Source organism: Mustelus asterias, chromosome 8, assembly GCF_964213995.1.
Source record: "Mustelus asterias chromosome 8, sMusAst1.hap1.1, whole genome shotgun sequence".
In the NCBI taxonomy this organism is placed as follows: Eukaryota; Metazoa; Chordata; class Chondrichthyes; order Carcharhiniformes; family Triakidae; genus Mustelus; species Mustelus asterias.
The window spans coordinates 12659435-12678832 of NC_135808.1; the positions used below are offsets into that span (position 1 = coordinate 12659435).

General features: G+C 45.5%; 1 protein-coding gene across 2 annotated transcripts in view; it reads right to left on the reverse strand.

The window, feature by feature from the left end:
- Positions 1-14117: 14117 nt before the first annotated feature.
- LOC144496858 (cell adhesion molecule CEACAM5-like) overlaps positions 14118-19398 on the reverse strand; it is a 43605-nt gene continuing 38324 nt past the window's right edge. For both annotated transcript variants that reach the window (XM_078217428.1, XM_078217426.1), the window contains exons 4-6: positions 18567-18659; positions 17388-17467; positions 14118-16780 (exon numbers count right to left, since the gene is read on the reverse strand). In XM_078217428.1, coding sequence (XP_078073554.1) covers positions 16745-16780; positions 17388-17467; positions 18567-18659 — 209 coding nt within the window. In that variant the 3' untranslated portion in view covers positions 14118-16744. The remainder of the gene's footprint in view (positions 16781-17387; positions 17468-18566; positions 18660-19398) is intronic.

A 19398-nucleotide genomic window follows, 5' to 3' on the forward strand; every position in this document is an offset into this window, starting at 1 on the left:
CACTGTGGGTCTGGAATCACCTATAGGCCAGATCAGGTAAGGACAACAGATTTCCTTCCGTAAAGAACATTCATGAACCAGATAGGGTTTTAATGACAATCAATACAGGTTTATGGTCATCATGAGACTTTTAATTCCAGATTTTTAAAAGTGAATTCAAATTTCACCATCTGCCGTGGTGGTGTTCGAATCTGGGTCCCCAGAACCTCACCCTAGGTCTCTGGATTACTAGTCCGGTGACAATACCACTACATCACTGCCTCCTCTAAGACAACTACTTAATATTTATTTCTCTTTGGAGAAAATTTTATAGTCCTGTCATGGTGGGAAGGGGCAGTTCAAAGTCCACTGATTTCTGCAGGGACTGGAAAATCCTGCTGCTGGGAGGGGCTGTAAAATTCACCCTTTTGATTCTTACAACACATTATAGATTGGAAAAATAACAAGAACTCTCGTTAAAGGCATCTTGTTTATGTCAGAACCACTAAAGATCCTTAAATTCCCATCTTTTGCTGCTTGTGCCATCTCCAAGAAATTTGAGGCCTAAATCTTCCTGTCCCACCTGCCACAGGAATTGTCACAGGCAGGAAGGATAATTTGACAGACTGGCGAAAGGTCCATTGACCTCAAAATTTCCAGTCCCTGGGCGGGTGGGACCAAAAAAGGCCGCCCAAAGAGTCTGTGGTCTAAAATGAAATCTTAGCAGCAGAATGTATGTAATCCTCATAAAACCATCCCGACTTAAACCTAAACTGTCATTCCTTCATTGTCGATGGGTCAAAATCTTGGAATTACCTTCCTAACAGCACTGTTGATATTCATGCAACATGTGGACTGCAGCAGTTCAAGAAGGCCCCACACCACCACCTTTGTAAGGGATATTAAGGATGGGCCGTAAACGTTGGCCTAGCCAACGACGCCCACATCCCATTAATGGATATTAATTAAAAATGAAGCAACACCATGAGAGATCTATTTTAATGAATACATTTTGACTTTTGGTGACAGCGACGTAAGGCAGAATTTTCCAGGGAGAATTTTCCGGCCATTCACGCTGGCGGCATTTTCTGGTCCCACTGCAGCGAACAGAAATTTGGTCGAGCACTAAATTCTCATCCTCGCTTGCAGCGGCAGTGGGCATGAATGGCTGAAAACCTCTGGCCATAATTTCTGAACTACAGCTGCCAATATAACCAAATTAATAGCTTACAAAGTACAATTGCAGCAAAACACCCCTATCCCTCTACTCAAGTCCTCTCGCTATGAAGAGCAACATACCATTTCCCTTCTTTACTGCCTGCTGTATCTGCATGCTCACTTTCAGCGACTGATGCACGAGGACTCCAAGGTCTCGCTGAGTGTCCGCCTCTCTCAATTTACACCCATTCAAATAATGATCTGCCTTCCTATTATCGCTACCAAAGTGGATACCCTCACACTTATCCACATTATACTGTATCTGCCATGGAGACTTCTGGTAAGTGGCACGCTTTCAAAAGTGTGTTAACCAGGATTCAGGGTAAACACATTCCTCTGAGAGTGAAGGGCAAGGCTGGCAGAAGTCGGGAACCCTGGATGACTCGGGGTATTGAGGCCCTGGTCAAGAAGAAGAAAGAGGCACATGACATGCATTGGCAGCTGGGATCAAGTGAATCCTTTGAAGAGTATAGGGGGTGTAGGAATAGAGTTAAGAGAAAACTCAGGAGGGCAAAAAGGGGACACGAGATTGTTTTGACAGATAAGGTAAAGGAGAATCCAAAGAGCTTCTACAAATACATAAAGGGCAAAAGAGTGACAAGGGAGAGAGTAGGGCCTCTTAAGGATCAACAAGGTCATCTATGTGCGGATCCACAAGATATGGGTGAGATCATAAATGAATATTTCTCATCAGTATTTACTGTTGAGATGTCAGGGAACTTGGAGAAATAAATAGTGATGTCTTGAGGAGTGTACATATTACAGAGGAGATGCTGGAAGTCGTAAAGCGCATCAAGGTAGATAAATCCCCAGGACCTGATGAACTATATCCCAGGATATTGTGGGAGGCGAGGGAGGAAATTACGGGTCCTCTAGCCGAGATATTTGAATCATCGATAGTCACGGGTGAGGTATCTGATGATTGGAGAGTGGCAAATGTTGTGGCTTTGTTTAAAAAGGGCTGCAGGGAAAATCCTGGGAACCACAGGCCAGTGAGCCTCACATCTGTGGTGGGTAAGTTGTTGGAAGGTATTTTGAGAGACAGGATCTACAGGCATTTAGAGACGCAAGGTCTGATTAGGGACAGTCAGCATGGCTTTGTGAGTGGAAAATCATATCTCACAAACTTAATTGAGTTTTTTGAAGCGGAAACCAAGAAGGTAGATGAGGGCAATGCAGTTGATGTTGTCGACATGGACTTTAGCAAGGCCTTTGACAAGGTACCGCATGGTAGGTTGTTGCATAAGGTTAAATCTCACGAGGTCCAGGGTGAGGTATCTAAATGGATCCAAAATTGGCTTCTTGACGGAAGCCAGAGGGTGGTTGTAGAGGGTTGTTTTTCAAACTGAAGGCCTGTGACCAGCGGTGTGCCTCAGGGATCAGTGCTGGGCCCACTGTTATTTGTCATTTATATTAATGATTTGGATGAGAATATAGGGGGCATGGTTAGTAAGTTTGCAGATGACACCAAGATTGGTGGCATAGTGGACAGTGAAGAAGGTTATCTCCGATTGCAACGGGATCTTGATCAGTTGGGCCAGTGGGCTGACGAATGGCAGATGGAGTTTAATTTAGACAAATGCGAGGTGATGCATTTTGGTAGATTGAACCAGGGCAGGACTTACTCAGTTAATGGTAGGGCGTTGGGGAGAGTTACAGAACAAAGAGATCTAGGGGTACGTGTTCATAGCTCCTTGAAAGTGGAGTCACAGATGGACAGAGTGGTGAAGAAGGCATTCGGCATGCTTGGTTTCATCGGTCAGAACATTGAAGACAGGAGTTGGGACGTCTTATTGAAGTTGTACAAGACATTGGTAAGGCCACACTTGGAATACTGTGTACAGTTCTGGTCACCCTATTATAGAAAGGATATTATTAAACTAGACGATCAGAGGCCGATTGCCCGTGACCGCTGAAGTGCTCCCCAACAGGAAGAGAACACACTTGCCTGGTGATTGTCGAGCGGTGTTCATTCATCCGTTGTCGCAGCGTCTGCATGGTTTCCCCAATGTACCATGCCTCGGGACATCCTTTCCTGCAGCATATCAGGTAGACAACGTTGACCGAGTTGCAAGAGTATGTACTGTGTACCTGGTGGATGGTGTTCTCACGTGAGATGATGGCATCCGTGTCGATGATCCGGCATGTCTTGCAGAGGTTGATGTGGCAGGTCCATGCGGCGCCGTGGTCACTGTTCTCCTGAAGGCCAGGGCAGTCCGCCGCAGACAATGGTCTGCCTGAGGTTGTGCGATTGTTTGAAGGCAAGAACTGGGGGTGTGGGGATGGCCTTGGAGAGATGTTCGTCTTCATCGATGAGATGTTGAAGACTCTGGAGAAAATGTCGTAGCTTCTCCGCTCCGGGGAAGTACTGGACGACGAAGGGTACTCTGCCTGCTGTGTCCCGTGTTTGTCTTCTGAGGAGGTCAGTGCTGTTTTTCACTGTGGCGTGTCGGAACTGTTAATCAATGAGTGGAGCGCCACATCCTGTTCTTATGAGAGTGTCTTTCAGCGTCTGTAGGCGTCTGTTGCGATCCTCCTCATCTGAGCAGATCCTGTGTATATGGAGTGCTTGTCCGTGGGGGATGGGTTCTTAAACATGTTTAGGGTGGAAGCTGGAGAAATGGAGCATCGTGAAGTTATCAGTGGGCTTGCGGTACAGTGAAGTGCTGAGATGACCGTCCTTGATCTACAACAACGGATGAATGAATGCCGCTCGGCAATCACCAGGCAGGAGTGCTGTCTTCCCATCGGGGAACACTTCAGCAGTCACGGGCATTCAGCCTCTGATCTTCAGGTAAGCATTCTCCAAGGCGGCCTTCACGACACACGACAATGCAGAATCGCTGAGCAGAGACTGATAGCCAAGTTCCGCACACATGAAGACGGCCTCAACCGGGATCTTGGGTTCATGTCACACGATCTGTAACCTCCACAACTTGCCTGGGCTTGCAAAATCTCACTAACTGTCCTGGCTGGAGACAATACTCATCTCTTTAACCTGTGCTTAACCCTCTCTCCACTCACATTGTCTGTACCTTTGAGACTTGATTACCTGTAAAGACTCGCATTCCAACCATTATCTTGTAAATTGAGTTTGTGTCTGTATATGCCCTGTTTGTGAACACAGCTCCTCACTCTCCTGATGAAGGAGCAGCGCTCCGAAAGCTTGTGTGAGCTGTTTGGGTACACTGAGGGAGAATGTAGCATGGCTAATTCACCCAACCAGCACATCTTTCAGATTGTGGGAGGATGAATACAGAATACATAGTAATAGAGATGTGGAGGAAGAAATTGCTAAGCAGATTATGGATATGTGTGGGGGTCACAGGGTAGTTGTCATGGGGGCTTTAACTTTCCAAATATTGATTGGAATCTTTGTAGGTCAAATAGTTCGGATGGGGCAGTTTTTGTGCAGTGTGTGCAGGAGGGTTTCCTGACACAATATGTGGATAGGCCGACAAGAGGTGAGGCCACATTGGATTTGGTACTGGGAAATGAACCGGGCCAAGTGTTAGATTTGGTTGTGGGAGAGCACTTTGGAGATAGTGACCACAATTCGGTGTCTTTTGTTATTGCAATGGAGAGGGATAGGGCCGTATGGCAGGGCAAGGTTTACAACTGGGGGAGAGGTAATTATGATGCGATTAGGAAAGAATTAGGGGGCATAAGTTGGGAACAGAAACTGTCAGAGAAAGGAACTAATGAAAAGTGGAACTTTTTCAAGGAACAAATACTGGGTGTCCTTCATAGGTATGTCCCTGTCAGGCAGGGAGGAAATGGCCGAGTGAGGGAACCATGGTTCACAAAAGAGGTGGAATGTCTTGTGAAAAGGAAGAGGGAAGCTCTTCGATATGTACATAGAAACATAGAAACATAGAAACCCTACAGTGCAGAAGGAGGCCATTCGGCCCATCGAGTCTGCACCGACCACAATCCCACCCAGGCCCTCCCCCCACATATTTTACCCGCTAATCCCTCTAACCTACGCATCCCAGGACTCTAAGGGACAATTTTTAACCTGGCCAATCAACCTAACCCGCACATCTTTGGACTGTGGGAGGAAACCGGAGCACCCGGAGGAAACCCACGCAGACACGAGGAGAATGTGCAAACTCCACACAGACAGTGACCCGAGCCGGGAATCGAACCCGGGATCCTGGAGCTGTGAAGCAGCAGTGCTAACCACTGTGCTACCGTGCCGCCCCCTACCGTGTAGGGATGAGGAAACAAGGTTCAGGTGGCTCGATTGAGGGTTACAAGTTAGCAAGGAATGAGCTGAAAAAGGGGCTTAGGAGAGCTAGGAGGGGACATGAGAAGTCCTTGGCGGGTCAGATCAAGGAAAACCCCAAGGCTTTTTATTCTTATGTGAGGAATAAAAGAATGACCAGGGTGAGGTTAGGGCCGGTCAAGGACAGTAGTGGGAACTTGTGTATGGAGTCAGTAGAGATAGGCGAGGTGATGAATGAATACTTTTCTTCAGTGTTCACCAAGGAGAGGGGCCATGTTTTTGAGGAAGAGAAGGTGTTACAGGCTAATAGGCTGGAGGAAATAGATGTTCGGAGGGAGGATGTCCTGGCAGTTTTGAATAAACTGAAGGTCGATAAGTCCCCTGGGCCTGATGAAATGTATCCTAGGATTCTTTGGGAGGCAAGGGATGAGATTGCAGAGCCTTTGGCTTTGATCTTTGGGTCCTCGCTGTCCACGGAGATGGTGCCAGAGGACTGGAGAATGGCGAATGTTGTTCCTCTGTTTAAGAAAGGGAATAGAAATGACCCTGGTAATTATAGACCGGTTAGTCTTACTTCGGTGGTTGGTAAATTGATGGAAAAGGTCCTTAGGGATGGGATTTACGACCATTTAGAAAGATGAGGATTAATCCGGGATAGTCAGCACGGATTCGTGAAGGGCAAGTCGTGCCTCACAAATCTGATTGAATTTTTTGAGGAGGTTACTAAGTGTGTTGATGAAGGTAGGGCAGTTGATGTCATATACATGGATTTTAGTAAGGCATTTGATAAGGTCCCCCATGGTCGGCTTATGATGAAAGTGAGGGGGTGTGGGATAGAGGGAAAGTTGGCCGATTGGTTAGGTAACTGGCTGTCTGATCGAAGACAGAGGGTGGTGGTGGATGGAAAATTTTCGGATTGGAGGCAGGTTGCTAGCGGAGTGCCACAGGGATCGGTGCTTGGTCCTCTGCTCTTTGTGATTTTTATTAATGACTTAGAGGAGGGGGCTGAAGGGTGGATCAGTAAATTTGCTGATGACACCAAGATTGGTGGAGTAGTGGATGAGGTGGAGGGTGTTGTAGGCTGCAAAGAGACATAGATAGGATGCAAAGCTGGGCTGAAAAATGGCAAATGGAGTTTAACCCTGATAAATGTGAGGTGATTCATTTTGGTAGGACTAATTTAAATGTGGATTACAGGGTCAAAGGTAGGGTTCTGAAGACTGTGGAGGAACAGAGAGATCTTGGGGTCCATGTCCACAGATCTCTAAAGGTTGCCACTCAAGTGGATAGAGCTGTGAAGAAGGCCTATAGTGTGTTAGTTTTTATTAACAGGGGGTTGGCGTTTAAGAGCCGTGGGGTTATGCTGCAACTGTACAGGACCTTGGTGAGACCACATTTGGAATATTGTGTGCAGTTCTGGTCACCTCACTATAAGAAGGATGTGGAAGTGCTGAAAAGAGTGCAGAGGAGATTTACCAGGATGCTGCCTGGTTTGGAGGGTTGGTCTTATGAGGAAAGGTTGAGGGAGCTAGGGCTGTTCTCTCTGGAGCGGAGGAGGCTGAGGGGAGACTTAATAGAGGTTTATAAAATGATGAAGGGAATAGATAGAGTGAATGTTCAAAGACTATTTCCTCGGGTGGATGGAGCTATTACAAGGGGGCATAACTATAGGGTTCGTGGTGGGAGATATAGGAAGGATATCAGAGGTAGGTTCTTTACGCAGAGAGTGGTTGGGGTGTGGAATGGACTGCCTGCAGTGATAGTGGAGTCAGACACTTTAGGAACATTTAAGTGGTTATTGGATAGGCACATGGAGCACACCAGGATGATAGGGAGTGGGATAGCTTGATCTTGGTTTCAGATAAAGCTCGGCACAACATCGTGGGTCGAAGGGCCTGTTCTGTGCTGTACTGTTCTATGTTCTAAGAACATATGTTTATTTTGTATATTCAGAAACCACAGAAAGGGTGTCTGCAGTGTACCTGAAAACATATTCACACAGTAAAAAGAGCGATAGATGAAAGAGAGCTCTTGCTTGACCCACATATCTACTGAATGTTAATTTCAAATGTGTCGATAACATTCAATCGCGACTGTGCACAGGTCAGAATGTGTAACTTTCAAATAGGGGGTCCATTGTTCTGCACACACTTGGTCTAATTATTCCCCTCTCCCCACTCCCCTCCCCCTTTAAATCTAATCCTCCTCCCTCTTAGCTGAAGAATAAATGGAAAAGGGTGGAGAAAACACTAATATCAATGTTGTTGGTCTGGATTGTTGAGTAAAAATGACAAAACGTATAAATACTGCAGATGCTAGAAAACGGAAAGAAAAATATAATGTTAATGAAAGGTTAACTCTAAAATGTTAACTCTGTCTTCACATAGATGATGTGGAGATGCTGGCGTTGGACTGGGGTGAACACAGTAAGAAGGTACCTTTAAGATCTGGCTGGCTGTAGGGATTCGCATTCTAATCAGTATTCTGTAACTTGATTTTTTGTGTCTCTGTGCACTGTTTGAGGGCACATTTCCACTCCATCTGACGAAGGAGCAGCGCTCCGAAAGCTTATGGTATTTGCTACCAAATAAACCTGTTGGACTTTAACCTGGTGTTGTGAGACTTCTTACTGTGTTCACATAGATGCAGTAAGAAGTTTAACAACACCAGGTTAAAGTCCAACAGGTTTATTTGGTAGCAAAAGCCACACAAGCTTTCGGAGCTCCAAGCCCCTTCTTCAGGTGAGTGGGAATTCTGTTCACAAACAGAGCATATAAAGACACAAACTCAATTTACATGAATAATGGTTGGAATGCGAATACTTACAACTAATCAAGTCTTTAAGAAACAAAACAACGTGAGTGGAGAGAGCATCAAGACAGGCTAAAAAGATTTGTATTGTCTCCAGACAAGACAGCCAGTGAAACTCTGCAGACCCAGGCAACTGTGGGGGTTACAAATAGTGTGACATGAACCCAATATCCCGGTTGAGGCCGTCCTCGTGTGTGAGGAACTTGGCTATCAGTGTCTGCTCAGCGACTCTGCGCCATCGTGTGTCGCGAAGGCCGCCTTGGAGAACGCTTACCCGAATATCAGAGGCCGAATGCCCGTGACCGCTGAAGTGCTCCCCAACAGGAAGAGAACAGTCTTGCCTGGTGATTGTCGAGCGGTGTTCATTCATCCGTTGTCGCAGCGTCTGCATAGTTTCCCCAATGTACCATGCCTCGGGACATCCTTTCTTGCAGCGTATCAGGTAGACAACGTTGGCCGAGTTGCAAGAGCATGTACCGTGTACCTGGTGGATGGTGTTCTCACGTGAGATAATGGCATCTGTGTCGATGATCCGGCACGTCTTGCAGAGGTTGCTGTGGCAGGGTTGTGTGGTGTCATGGTCACTGTTCTCCTGAAGGCTGGGTAGTTTGCTGCGGTCAATGGTCTGTTTGAGGTTGTGCGGTTGTTTGAAGGCAAGAAGTGGGGGTGTGGGGATGGCCTTGGCGAGATGTTCGTCTTCATCAATGACATGTTGAAGGCTCCGGAGGAGATGCCGTAGCTTACAGCGTACATTGGGGAAACTATGCAGACGCTGCGACAACGGATGAATGAACACTGCTCGACAATCACCAGGCAAGACTGTTCTCTTCCTGTTGGGGAGCACTTCAGCGGTCACGGGCATTCGGCCTCCGATATTCGGGTAAGCGTTCTCCAAGGCGGCCTTCGCGACACACGACGGCGCAGAGTCGCTGAGCAGAAACTGATAGCCAAGTTCCGCACACACGAGGACGGCCTCAGCCGGGATATTGGGTTCATGTCACACTATTTGCAACCCCCACAGTTGCCTGGGCCTGCAGAGTTTCACTGGCTGTCTTGTCTGGAGACAATACACATCTTTTTAGCCTGTCTTGATGCTCTCTCCACTCACGTTGTTTTGTTTCTTAAAGACTTGATTAGTTGTAAGTATTCGCATTCCAACCATTATTCATGTAAATTGAGTTTGTGTCTTTATATGCTCTGTTTGTGAACAGAATTCCCACTCACCTGAAGAAGGGGCTTGCAGCTCCGAAAGCTTGTGTAGCTTTTGCTACCAAATAAACCTGTTGGACTTTAACCTGGTGTTGTTAAACTTCTTACTGTGTTTACCCCAGTCCAACGCCGGCATCTCCACATCATGATTCACATAGATGGCCAGACCTGCTGAGTATTTCCAACATCTTCTGTTTTTTGTTATTGCTGCACGGCGGCGCTGCTGTCTCACAGCGCTAGGGACCCGGGTTCAATTCCAGCCTCGGGTCACTGTCTGTGGGAAGTCTGCACATTCTCCCCGTGTCTGCTTGGGCTTCCTCCAGGTGCACCGATTTCCTGCCACACTCCAAAGATGGATTGGCATGTCAAATTGCCCCTTAGTGTCAGGGGGATTAGCAGGGTAAATACATGGGGTTACAGGGATAGGGCCTCAGTAGGATTGTCGTCAGTACAGGCTTGATGGGGTGAATGGTCTCCTCTGCACTGTGGGGATTCTATGAATCTGCTCTGAGCTCTGTTTGAAGGAAATCTGTATGCATGTCCATTTTGTATCTGTTTACTTGCAATTCAATGTAGCTGTGTTCCCTTCAGACACGGAAAGGAGCAAATGCAAGAAACAGCGTATGCTGCAATTCTAACAAAGATTCACCATGTCTATGGAAACATAGGAATTAGAAGCAGAAGTCGGCAATTCAGCCCTTCAAGCCTCCTCCGCCATTCAATCAGATCATGGCTGATCTCTCCCTGGTCTCAAATTCACCTCCCCATCTGTTCCCCATATCCCTTTAGCCCTTTTTAAAAAAATCAGAAATATATCGCTTTCTTGAAAATCATTGAATGATTCAGACTCCACCGTGCTGTGGGGCAGCGAGTTCCACAAATTCACCACCCTCTGTAAGAAGTCGTTCCTCCTCATCTCAGTGTTAAATCTACCGTCTCTCAACCTATACCTGTGACTTCATGTTCTAGATGGCCCCACACGGGGAAACATTTGGTCTACATTTATTCTATCAATCCCTTCTAAAATTTTATATACCTCGATCAGATCCCCTCTCATCCTTCTAATAGAGGTCTCATCTCTCGTGAGGAAGTGACGAAGATGATTGATTAGGGTAGGGCAGTGGATGTTGTCTACATGGACTTCAGTAAGGTCTTTGACAAGGTCCCTCATGGCAGACTGGTGCAGAAGGTGAAGTCGCATGGGATCAGAGGTGAGCTGGCAAGGTGGATACAAAACTGGCTCGGTCAAAGAAGACAGAGGGTAGCACTGGAAGGGTGTGTTTCTGAATGGGGGGCTGTGACAAGTGGTGTTTCTCAGGGATCAGTGCTGGGACCTTTGCTGTTTGTAATATATATATAAATGATTTGGAGAAAAATGTAACTGGATTGATAAGTTTGCGGACGACACAAAGGTTGGTGGATTTGCAGATAGCAATGAGGACCATCAGAGGATACAGCAGGATATAGATCAGTTGGAGACTTGGGCGGAGAGATGGCAGATGGAGTTTAATCCGGACAAATGTGAGGTAGTGCATTTTGGAAGGTCAAATACAGATAGGAAATATACATTAAATGGCAGAACCCTTGAGAGTATTGATAGGCAAAGGGATCTGGGTGTACAGGTACACAGGTCACTGAAAGTGGTAATGCAGGTGGAGAAGGTAGTCAAGAAGGCATGCGGTATGCTTGCCTTCATCGGCCGGGGTATTGAGTTTAAAAATTGGCAAGTCATGTTGCAGCTTTATAGAACCTTAGTTAGGCCGCACTTGGAATATAGTGTTCAATTCTGGTCGCCACACTACCAGAAGGATGTGGAGGCTTTGGAGAGGGTACAGAAAAGATTTACCAGGATGTTGCCTGGTATGGAGGGCATTAGCTATGAGAGGTTAGAGAAACTTGGGTTTGTTCTCACTGGAGCGACGGGGGTTGAGGGGAGACCTGATAGAAGTCTACAAGATTATGAGAGGCATGGACAGAATGGATAGTCAGAAGCTTTTTCCCAGGGTGGAAGGGTCAATTACTAGGGGACATAGGCTGAAGGTGTGAGGGGCAAGGTTTAAAGGAGATGTACGAGCCAGATTTTTTACAGAAAGTAGTGGGTGCCTGGAACTCATTGCCGGGGGAGGGAGTGGAAGCGGATACGGTAGTGACTTTTAAGGGGCATCTTGACAAGTACATGAATAGGATGGGAATAGAGGGATATGGTCCCCGGAAGGGGAGGGGATTTTAGTTAAGCCAGGCAGCATGGTCGGTGCTGGCTTGAAGGGCCGAAGGGCCTGTTCCTGTGCTGTAATTTTCATTGTTCTTTGTTCTCTCCTCATACATCAACCCTTTCATCCATCTTGTTGACCCAAATTTCTGTGGAGTCAGGCCAACTGTGGAGGCCTTGGAAAATGGTGGGTGGATCGGATTCCTACCTCCATTCCTGGCACCGGCCTTTTCCACGGACATTGGATAAAAGTTTCGGTCGCCAGCCCAGGCCTTGCAGTCCCAACTTGGCAAGCTCCATTTTGGACAGTAAAGCATCTCATTATCCCTCCTTCTGATTTTCATGGAATCTTCCATGACCCAGAGTTCATGACTCCTCGAAGGAGCCGGGAACCACAGTCTGTATTCAGGAATCTTTTGAAATGCAACTTTAAAAGCTCTTTGCCATTCCCCCTTCATATCTCCCAGAGCCCCTCTGTGTCCTCCCAGTGAGTGCAATCAGTTTTACCTGATGTTCTCCCATGTCACCCCTAACTCTGTAGTCAACGTGACAGGTTTAGTGTGTGGTGCAGGGGGGAGCATGTGATGCTGTGTCATACCAACACCAGGAAAGCTCAGCAGGTCAAATTGAAGCAGTCTCTTCCAAAACTACTCTCAGCTCAAGCATGTCGCAGTCATATTTGCTGCTCTACCCTTCTTTACGACTTCACGACCTCTCGCCTGGGTCCAATGCCACTGATTTCCAACATTGAAACTGTAATCAACTTCAGGTTATTTGGTGGCAGTGATTAGCACTGTTGCCTCACAGCGCCAGGGACCCGAGTTTGATTCCTGGCTTGGGTCACAGTCTGTGCGGAGTCTGCACGTTCTCCCCGTGCATGCATGGGTTTCCTCCAGGTGCTCCAGTTTTGTCCAAAAGACGTGCTGGTTAGGTGCATTGGCTATGCTAAATTCTCCCTCAGTGTACCCGAACAGGCACTAGAGTGTGGTGACTCAGGGATTTTCACGGTAGATTGGAGGGTGGCAAATGTTGTGTCTTTGTTTAAAAAGGGCTGCAGGGAAAAGCCTGGGAACTACAGGGCGGTGAGCCTCACATATGTAGTGGGCAAGTTGTTGGAAGGTCATAGTCATAGAGTTTTACAGCATGGAAACAGGCCCTTCGGCCCAACCTGCCTCTGCCGCCCTTTTTAAAAAAATCTCAGCTAATCCCAATTGCCTGCATTTGGCCCATATCCCTCTATACCCATCTTACCCATGTAATTGTCTAAATGCTTTTTAAAAGACAAAATTATACCCACCTCTACGACCACCTCTGGCAGCTTGTTCCAGACACCATCCTGTGTGTGAAGAAATTGCCCCCTGGACACTTTTGCATCTCTCTCCTCTCACCTTAAACCTATGCCCTCTCGTTTTAGACTCCCCTACCTTTGGGAAAAGATATTGACTATCTCGCTGATTTATGCCCCTCATTATTTTATAGACTTCTATAAGATCACCCCTCAGCCTTCTACGCTCCAGAAGAAAAAGGTCCCAAACTATCCAACCTCTCCTTATAACTCAAACCATCAAGTCCCGATAACATCCTCGTAAATCTTTTCTGCACCTTTTCTAGTTGAATATCATCCTTTCTATATTAGGGTGACCAGAACTATACACAGTATTCCAAGTGTGCCCTTACCAATGCCTTGTACAACTTCAACAAGACGTCCCAACTCCTGTATTCAATGTTCTGACCAATGAAACCAAGCATGCTGAATGCCTTCTTCACCACTCTGTCCACCTGTGACTCCACTTTCAAGGAGCTATGAACATGTACCCCGAGATCTCTTTGTTCTGTAACTCTCCCCAACGCCGACATTAACTGAGTAAGTCCTGCCCTAGTTCTATCTACCAAAATACATCTAAATTAAACTCCATCTGCCATTCGTCAGCCCAACGACCCAATTGATCAAGATCCCGTTGCAATCCGAGATAACTTTCTTCACATCCATGGAACCACATCCAACTCCCCCTTTCACACACACTGAACCCCACCCAACTCCCCCTTTCTCACACACTGAACCCCATCCAACTCCCCCTTTCTCACACACTGAACCCCACCCAACTCCCCCTTTCTCACAGACTGAACCCCATCCAACTTCCCCTTTCACACAGACTGAACCCCATCCAACTTCCCCTTTCACACAGACTGAACCCCATCCAACTCCCCTTTTCACACACACTGAACCCCATCCAACTCCCCTTTTCACACACACTGAACCCCATCCAACTCCCCCTTTCTCACACACTGAACCCCATCCAACTCCCCCTTTCACACACACTGAACCCCATCCAATTCCCTCTTTCACACACACTAAATCCACAAGTCCCCACAAGAGACAAACAAGCTCCAAGTTGATAAATAAGACATTGCACCCCATCTTGGGCTCGATCTTAGCCAAAAAGCCGAGAGGCTGGGTTTTTTCTCCAAAAATATATTTTATGAATGAAGTATCTGCAAGAACATTACATTCAAAACTGGTCACGCAAAGTGCAATAGCATTTAGTTCTTTACATTCAGTAACAGTCTGAGAAGGTTCGGTATAATCAAGGAAATGTTAGACTTTACTAATGGTCGTCCAAATGTTGCGATGGTTATTAAAGGTTGTATACATAGAACGAGTTGCACTCCAAGGTGCTTCAGTACAAACTGAGATACATGTAATATTCACTGCATTTAGTGAGTCATTCAGCCCAAGGGAGTTCTGCATCGTTCAATTCACTGTGGCTTAGATAGTGACCTTCCCCATTGCACCTCTGCAGCAGCTGCCCCAAGCTTTAGTGTGTCCCTCAGTACATAGTCCTGGGTTCTGGAAAAGTGCCAGTTTGAAACACGCACTCGGGACAACTTCTTATACTCCAAGGCCAACAGGTTTTGGGCAGACCAAAGAGTGTCTTTCACCGAGTTGATGATCCTTCAGCAACATCAGATGTTTGTCTCTGCCAGGGAACAGTCCCGAGAGCACAGAGTTGCTCGGGACAAACCTCGACAAAAACCACTTCATCTCTCTCCAGACCTTCTTTGCAAAGGCACATTGCACAAAGAGGTGGACAAAGGCCTCTTTCCCACCAGTCACGTGCAGATGGGGTGGGATTGTGGATGTGTAGAAAGGATCTCACCACCAGCCCAGCTAGTCTTGGCGCTTGTTTGAAAGTTCTGATGAGGCATTCTGTCAGATGACTTTGACAGTCTAGTCAGGGAACCATCCGATAAAATCCACCATCTCCTTTTCCTGTAGGGCCTCTTGGATGTTACATGCAGACACTGTGATCAAGTGTTTTTCCGCATAAGCCTTCCCATGAGGGACAAGTGGTATGGCATGGTCCAGCAATTTGGAGCGATCTGCAGGAGCATGGCTAAACCCATTCTTCACAACACCAGGGACAGGTAGAGCACCAGTACATAATGACGGTGTTTGCGTACCGTGGATCTATACACAGCTTGATACAGCCACACACAAAAGGTGGCCACCAGGGACATCCCCCCACCCCATATCTAAAGGCTTTTGCATCACATCCCTACGAACACGCTCCATTGGTAACCCCCCCCCCCCCCAAGTTGAAGCAGAAAATTGCTCGGGTGATTTTCACAGCTCAGGAGCAAGGAATGGGCCAGACCTGCACCACATACAGCAACACCAAGAGTGCCTCACACCTAATGACCAGATTCTTACCTGCAATGGAGAGTGATCATTGCTCCCACAGACCCAGTTTTCATTATAGCTACTCCCTCCCTCCAATTTTTAATGCATGCCCCTGGTTCCCCCCAAACCACTTCCCCAGCATTCTCAGGCGACAGTGAAGGGGACTCAGGATTGGTCTACCCACTTCTCAAAGAACATGGACTTGCTCTTGTCACGATTTACCTTGGCAACCGAGGCCAGTTTGAACCAGTCACAGATGTTGATTTTCATTTCACAAAAAGAATTTTATTGTGTACAACAAGTACCACGAGGAGAGGATCTACCTCTCAAATATTAAATTTTCAAAACTTCTTTCCAAAGTAACAGGAAGACAGTTGACAACAAGTGAAAATGGAATGTCAGTCACTTGGTTAAGCTTATATTTGCATGGACTGGGACAAATTTCTTACCCATATAGTACCTTTGATTTGAACAGAAATTCAAGTGTAGGAATCAAATCATCTGATCGGTCAGGCTATAAATATAGCGAACAGCCAGCATACCCCGGCTCAACATTTATATAGATTTGCAATGTGTTTGCAAAAGAAAAGCATGGCATTGCACACCACAATTCGTGAATCAAACATCTGAATAAAGTGGCATGTGTCTTTAATTTAACTGGGGTGTTTCTGTTACAAGGGCTTCCAAACTCTCATTAAACCACAGATAAAACATAAAAGAAGCTCGCTTAAGAGAGAAAGTGAAGCACATGTAAAATAAACAGGTCACTAGCTTGCTGCTACAGAATTAATGCGTTGTTCTTTCTACAGTGTTGGAATTTGGAAGATAGTCTCCTAGCTTGTCAGCACTCACTTTAAACTGGAGTGTTGAGAAAATTGAAATTAGCAGAAAACTAAAGAAAGCTGGAGAACATTAAACGTTTGCAAGTAAGTGTTTAAAGTGGCTGCAGATTGGAGACATTTCCAGTGAGATACCAGTTTCCAAAAAGCTAGAATATTCAAGTTGGAAATGGAGTATGGGAGATTTAGTTAGAATCTATGAATAAGCTGTATTGCTTAATTTATTATAAGTTAAAGCATGTATAAATGTACAAAACGGCCAATAAAAATGTACAAAATGGCCAATAAAAATGTACAAAACGGCCAATAAAAATGTACAAAACGGCCAATAAAAATGTACAAAGGCACAGCCAGCATACCTCTGTCTGTTTCAACTTTTGACTTGCAACTTAAAATGTACAAAGATGGAAAGAGGGGCATCAAAAACCATAGCCTTCCCCCAAAATCAAAAAGCAGTTCAAAAAATTTGGCCCATGTTCTGCTCACATTGAAAGCACACAAAGGGAAACTGCATTGGCTGTGCCATGCTCACAGGTAGTCAAAATCACAATCACAGTTTTTCATGTAAGTCATACTTCCAGGTCAGCACTCCTGGATTTTGGCTCCTACAGAAAAAAAGAGAGAAAGGGGATTAAAATGTCTGCAAATGGCAGAAAAGCCTGATTTTTTTGATACAAAAATGAAGAAAAGCACAGTTCTAACAGTTGGTGACTTGTAAACCATGTCATCATCACCCCATCTAACAATATGCCTTTTTTATGGACTCCACAATAATTCATGTATTTATTGCATTTTATCTCTATACATGCAGCACTTTCAGAATTGCCCCATTTGCTAAAGCTTAGGCTCATAAAAGATCATTTACTGCAATATGATAAAGACAAATTGGTTATAAGTTTACAGCTTTCTAGTGTTGAATATTTAATCCTCTTGTCTGCCTACATGGAGGGAATTGGTTTTATTTCATTTCACTTTTAGATATTGAACGGGGCTTAACAATAAAATATTCCCCATTTAGCTATCGGTCTCTGGTAACAAACCATGACATGGATGCATTCTGACAGTACAGTAGCTAGTGGAGCAGTTCCAGTCTTACAATCTTGAAGAGCAATTTCAATTTGTTGCACACTTACAAGAACATTCATTTATAGGAAGTTTCGGAGCAACACATGTATATCTAACTTGTCACTTGCATTTGATCAGAATACTTACAGAAATTTCATGTTGCCTTGACACCGAATAGGAGTATGGCTGACGTCCAGTTTTCCATTTTTTAATTTTGCATATCAAACCTGTTGATGGCAATATATAATGAATCATATTGAATTGATTAAGTTTATTAGTCACAACTAGGCTTACATTAACTCTGCAATGAAGTTACTGTGAAAATTCCTTAGTCGCGACTCTGTCGCCTGTTCGGGTACACTGAGGGAGATATAGCATGGCTCATGCATCTCACCTGCACATCTTTCAGACGGTGGAAGGAAACCGGAGCAACTCTACGCAGACACAGGGAGAATGTGCAGACTCCACACAGACAGTGACCCAAGCCGGGATCGAATCCAGGTCCCCGGCGCTGTGAGGCAGCAGTGCTAACCACTGTGCTGCCCACTAGATTATCAGTCTGCAATTTCCTTCCCCCATTAAAACATTTTTCTTCCAAATTTTACCATAGTGTACCAAAGTTGAACAACTTGCATGAACACCCATTTCCATATTACTGATCTGCTTATTTTGCTGCCCCTGCTGGAGAGAGGAATGTCCCAGGAACGTTAAGCCCCTTCAAAATGTTATGGCATGGGTCCTGCAGCCACAGGAATAAGACAGCCAAAAGGAGGAAACGCAGTAAGGAAGATGCAAGGTGAACAACTGGTCACATATTAAACAAAATGTCTTCGACCTAGCAAACAAATGGATTCGTTTGGGCCAGGCTGGGCTACAAGAGGAACTTCCATATCGTCTTCACTGCATACGTAAAATCTTGCTTCAGAAATACTAGTTATTTGTACCTGGTTAAGTCAACCACAACTGAGGACTCCAGTGTTCAGAAATTCTGAGCTTATGAGTTTGTAATTTAAAAACTTACAACTTGGAAACCCGAAAAACTTACAACCACCACTTAAAAAAGGTGCAAGAAAACCAAAACCCCTTTCTGTTGAAGACAGGTAGTGAGAGGATACATTGGTGTTGCTTAAATTAACCCCCACTCCTGTTTTTAACAATCAGTAAAACCTAGTGGATAGTCAAGGGCTAACTGCTAAAGGTACAAAACTCTCAATATGTGCTCATGGAGTGAGTGAAGTCAAAAGTTTCAGGCAGTCACAATTTATTCCCACTTTGTAGCCATTACAACAGTTTTAAAATGAAACTCACTGCATCGTCAATACTTACACATGATTACAAGTGCAGCGATGAATACCACCACAGTAGAAATTACAATTATTTGTACATTGTTTGCTGGTTCTGATGGCTCACATTCTTTACCTGAAATAGATTTTACATAAACACAGTTTTAATTAGCACATTAACTGAAAGACTCACTACAACACACAACCACGTTATGGAAAGTAACTAGACATTCAGCCGTGGCATCTTGATTACATCACAACTACAAGAAATCTTTGGTTCCCAACTTGCACTGCCTGCACCATCTCCGGTACATTTGGCATCAAGACTTTGCTGTCTGAAAACAAATCTCAGCAGCAGATCTGTCTTCGTAAGACAGCAGGTTACATCAGACAATGCCATGAGAGAACTGCTTTAATCAATACACATGGACGCCTGGAGACCAGTGATCTAATTTCTGAAACTATGGCTGCTGCTATAAACCAGAATTGGCACACCAAAGTTGCATTCGTTGGAAGCATCTGTTTACACATCTGGACATATATGCACTGTAAGTACAGTAGCACAGTGATTCGCACTGCTACCTCAGCTCCAGGGACATGGAATCAATTCCAGCCTTGGGTGACTGCCTGTGTGGAGTGTGTACATTCTCCGTGTGTCTGCGTGTGTTTCCTCCGAGTGCTCTGGTTCCTCCCACAGTCCAAAAATGGGTAGGTTATGTGGATTAGCGGGGTAAGTGCATGGTGTAACTGGGATAGGATGAGGGTTGGGCTCGAGTCGGAGTCAGACTCAAAAGTCCAAATGGCCTCCTTCTGCACTGTCGGAATTCAAATGCTGTTAGCATTCTCTGTCCATTAATTTGAAGAGCATTAATGAG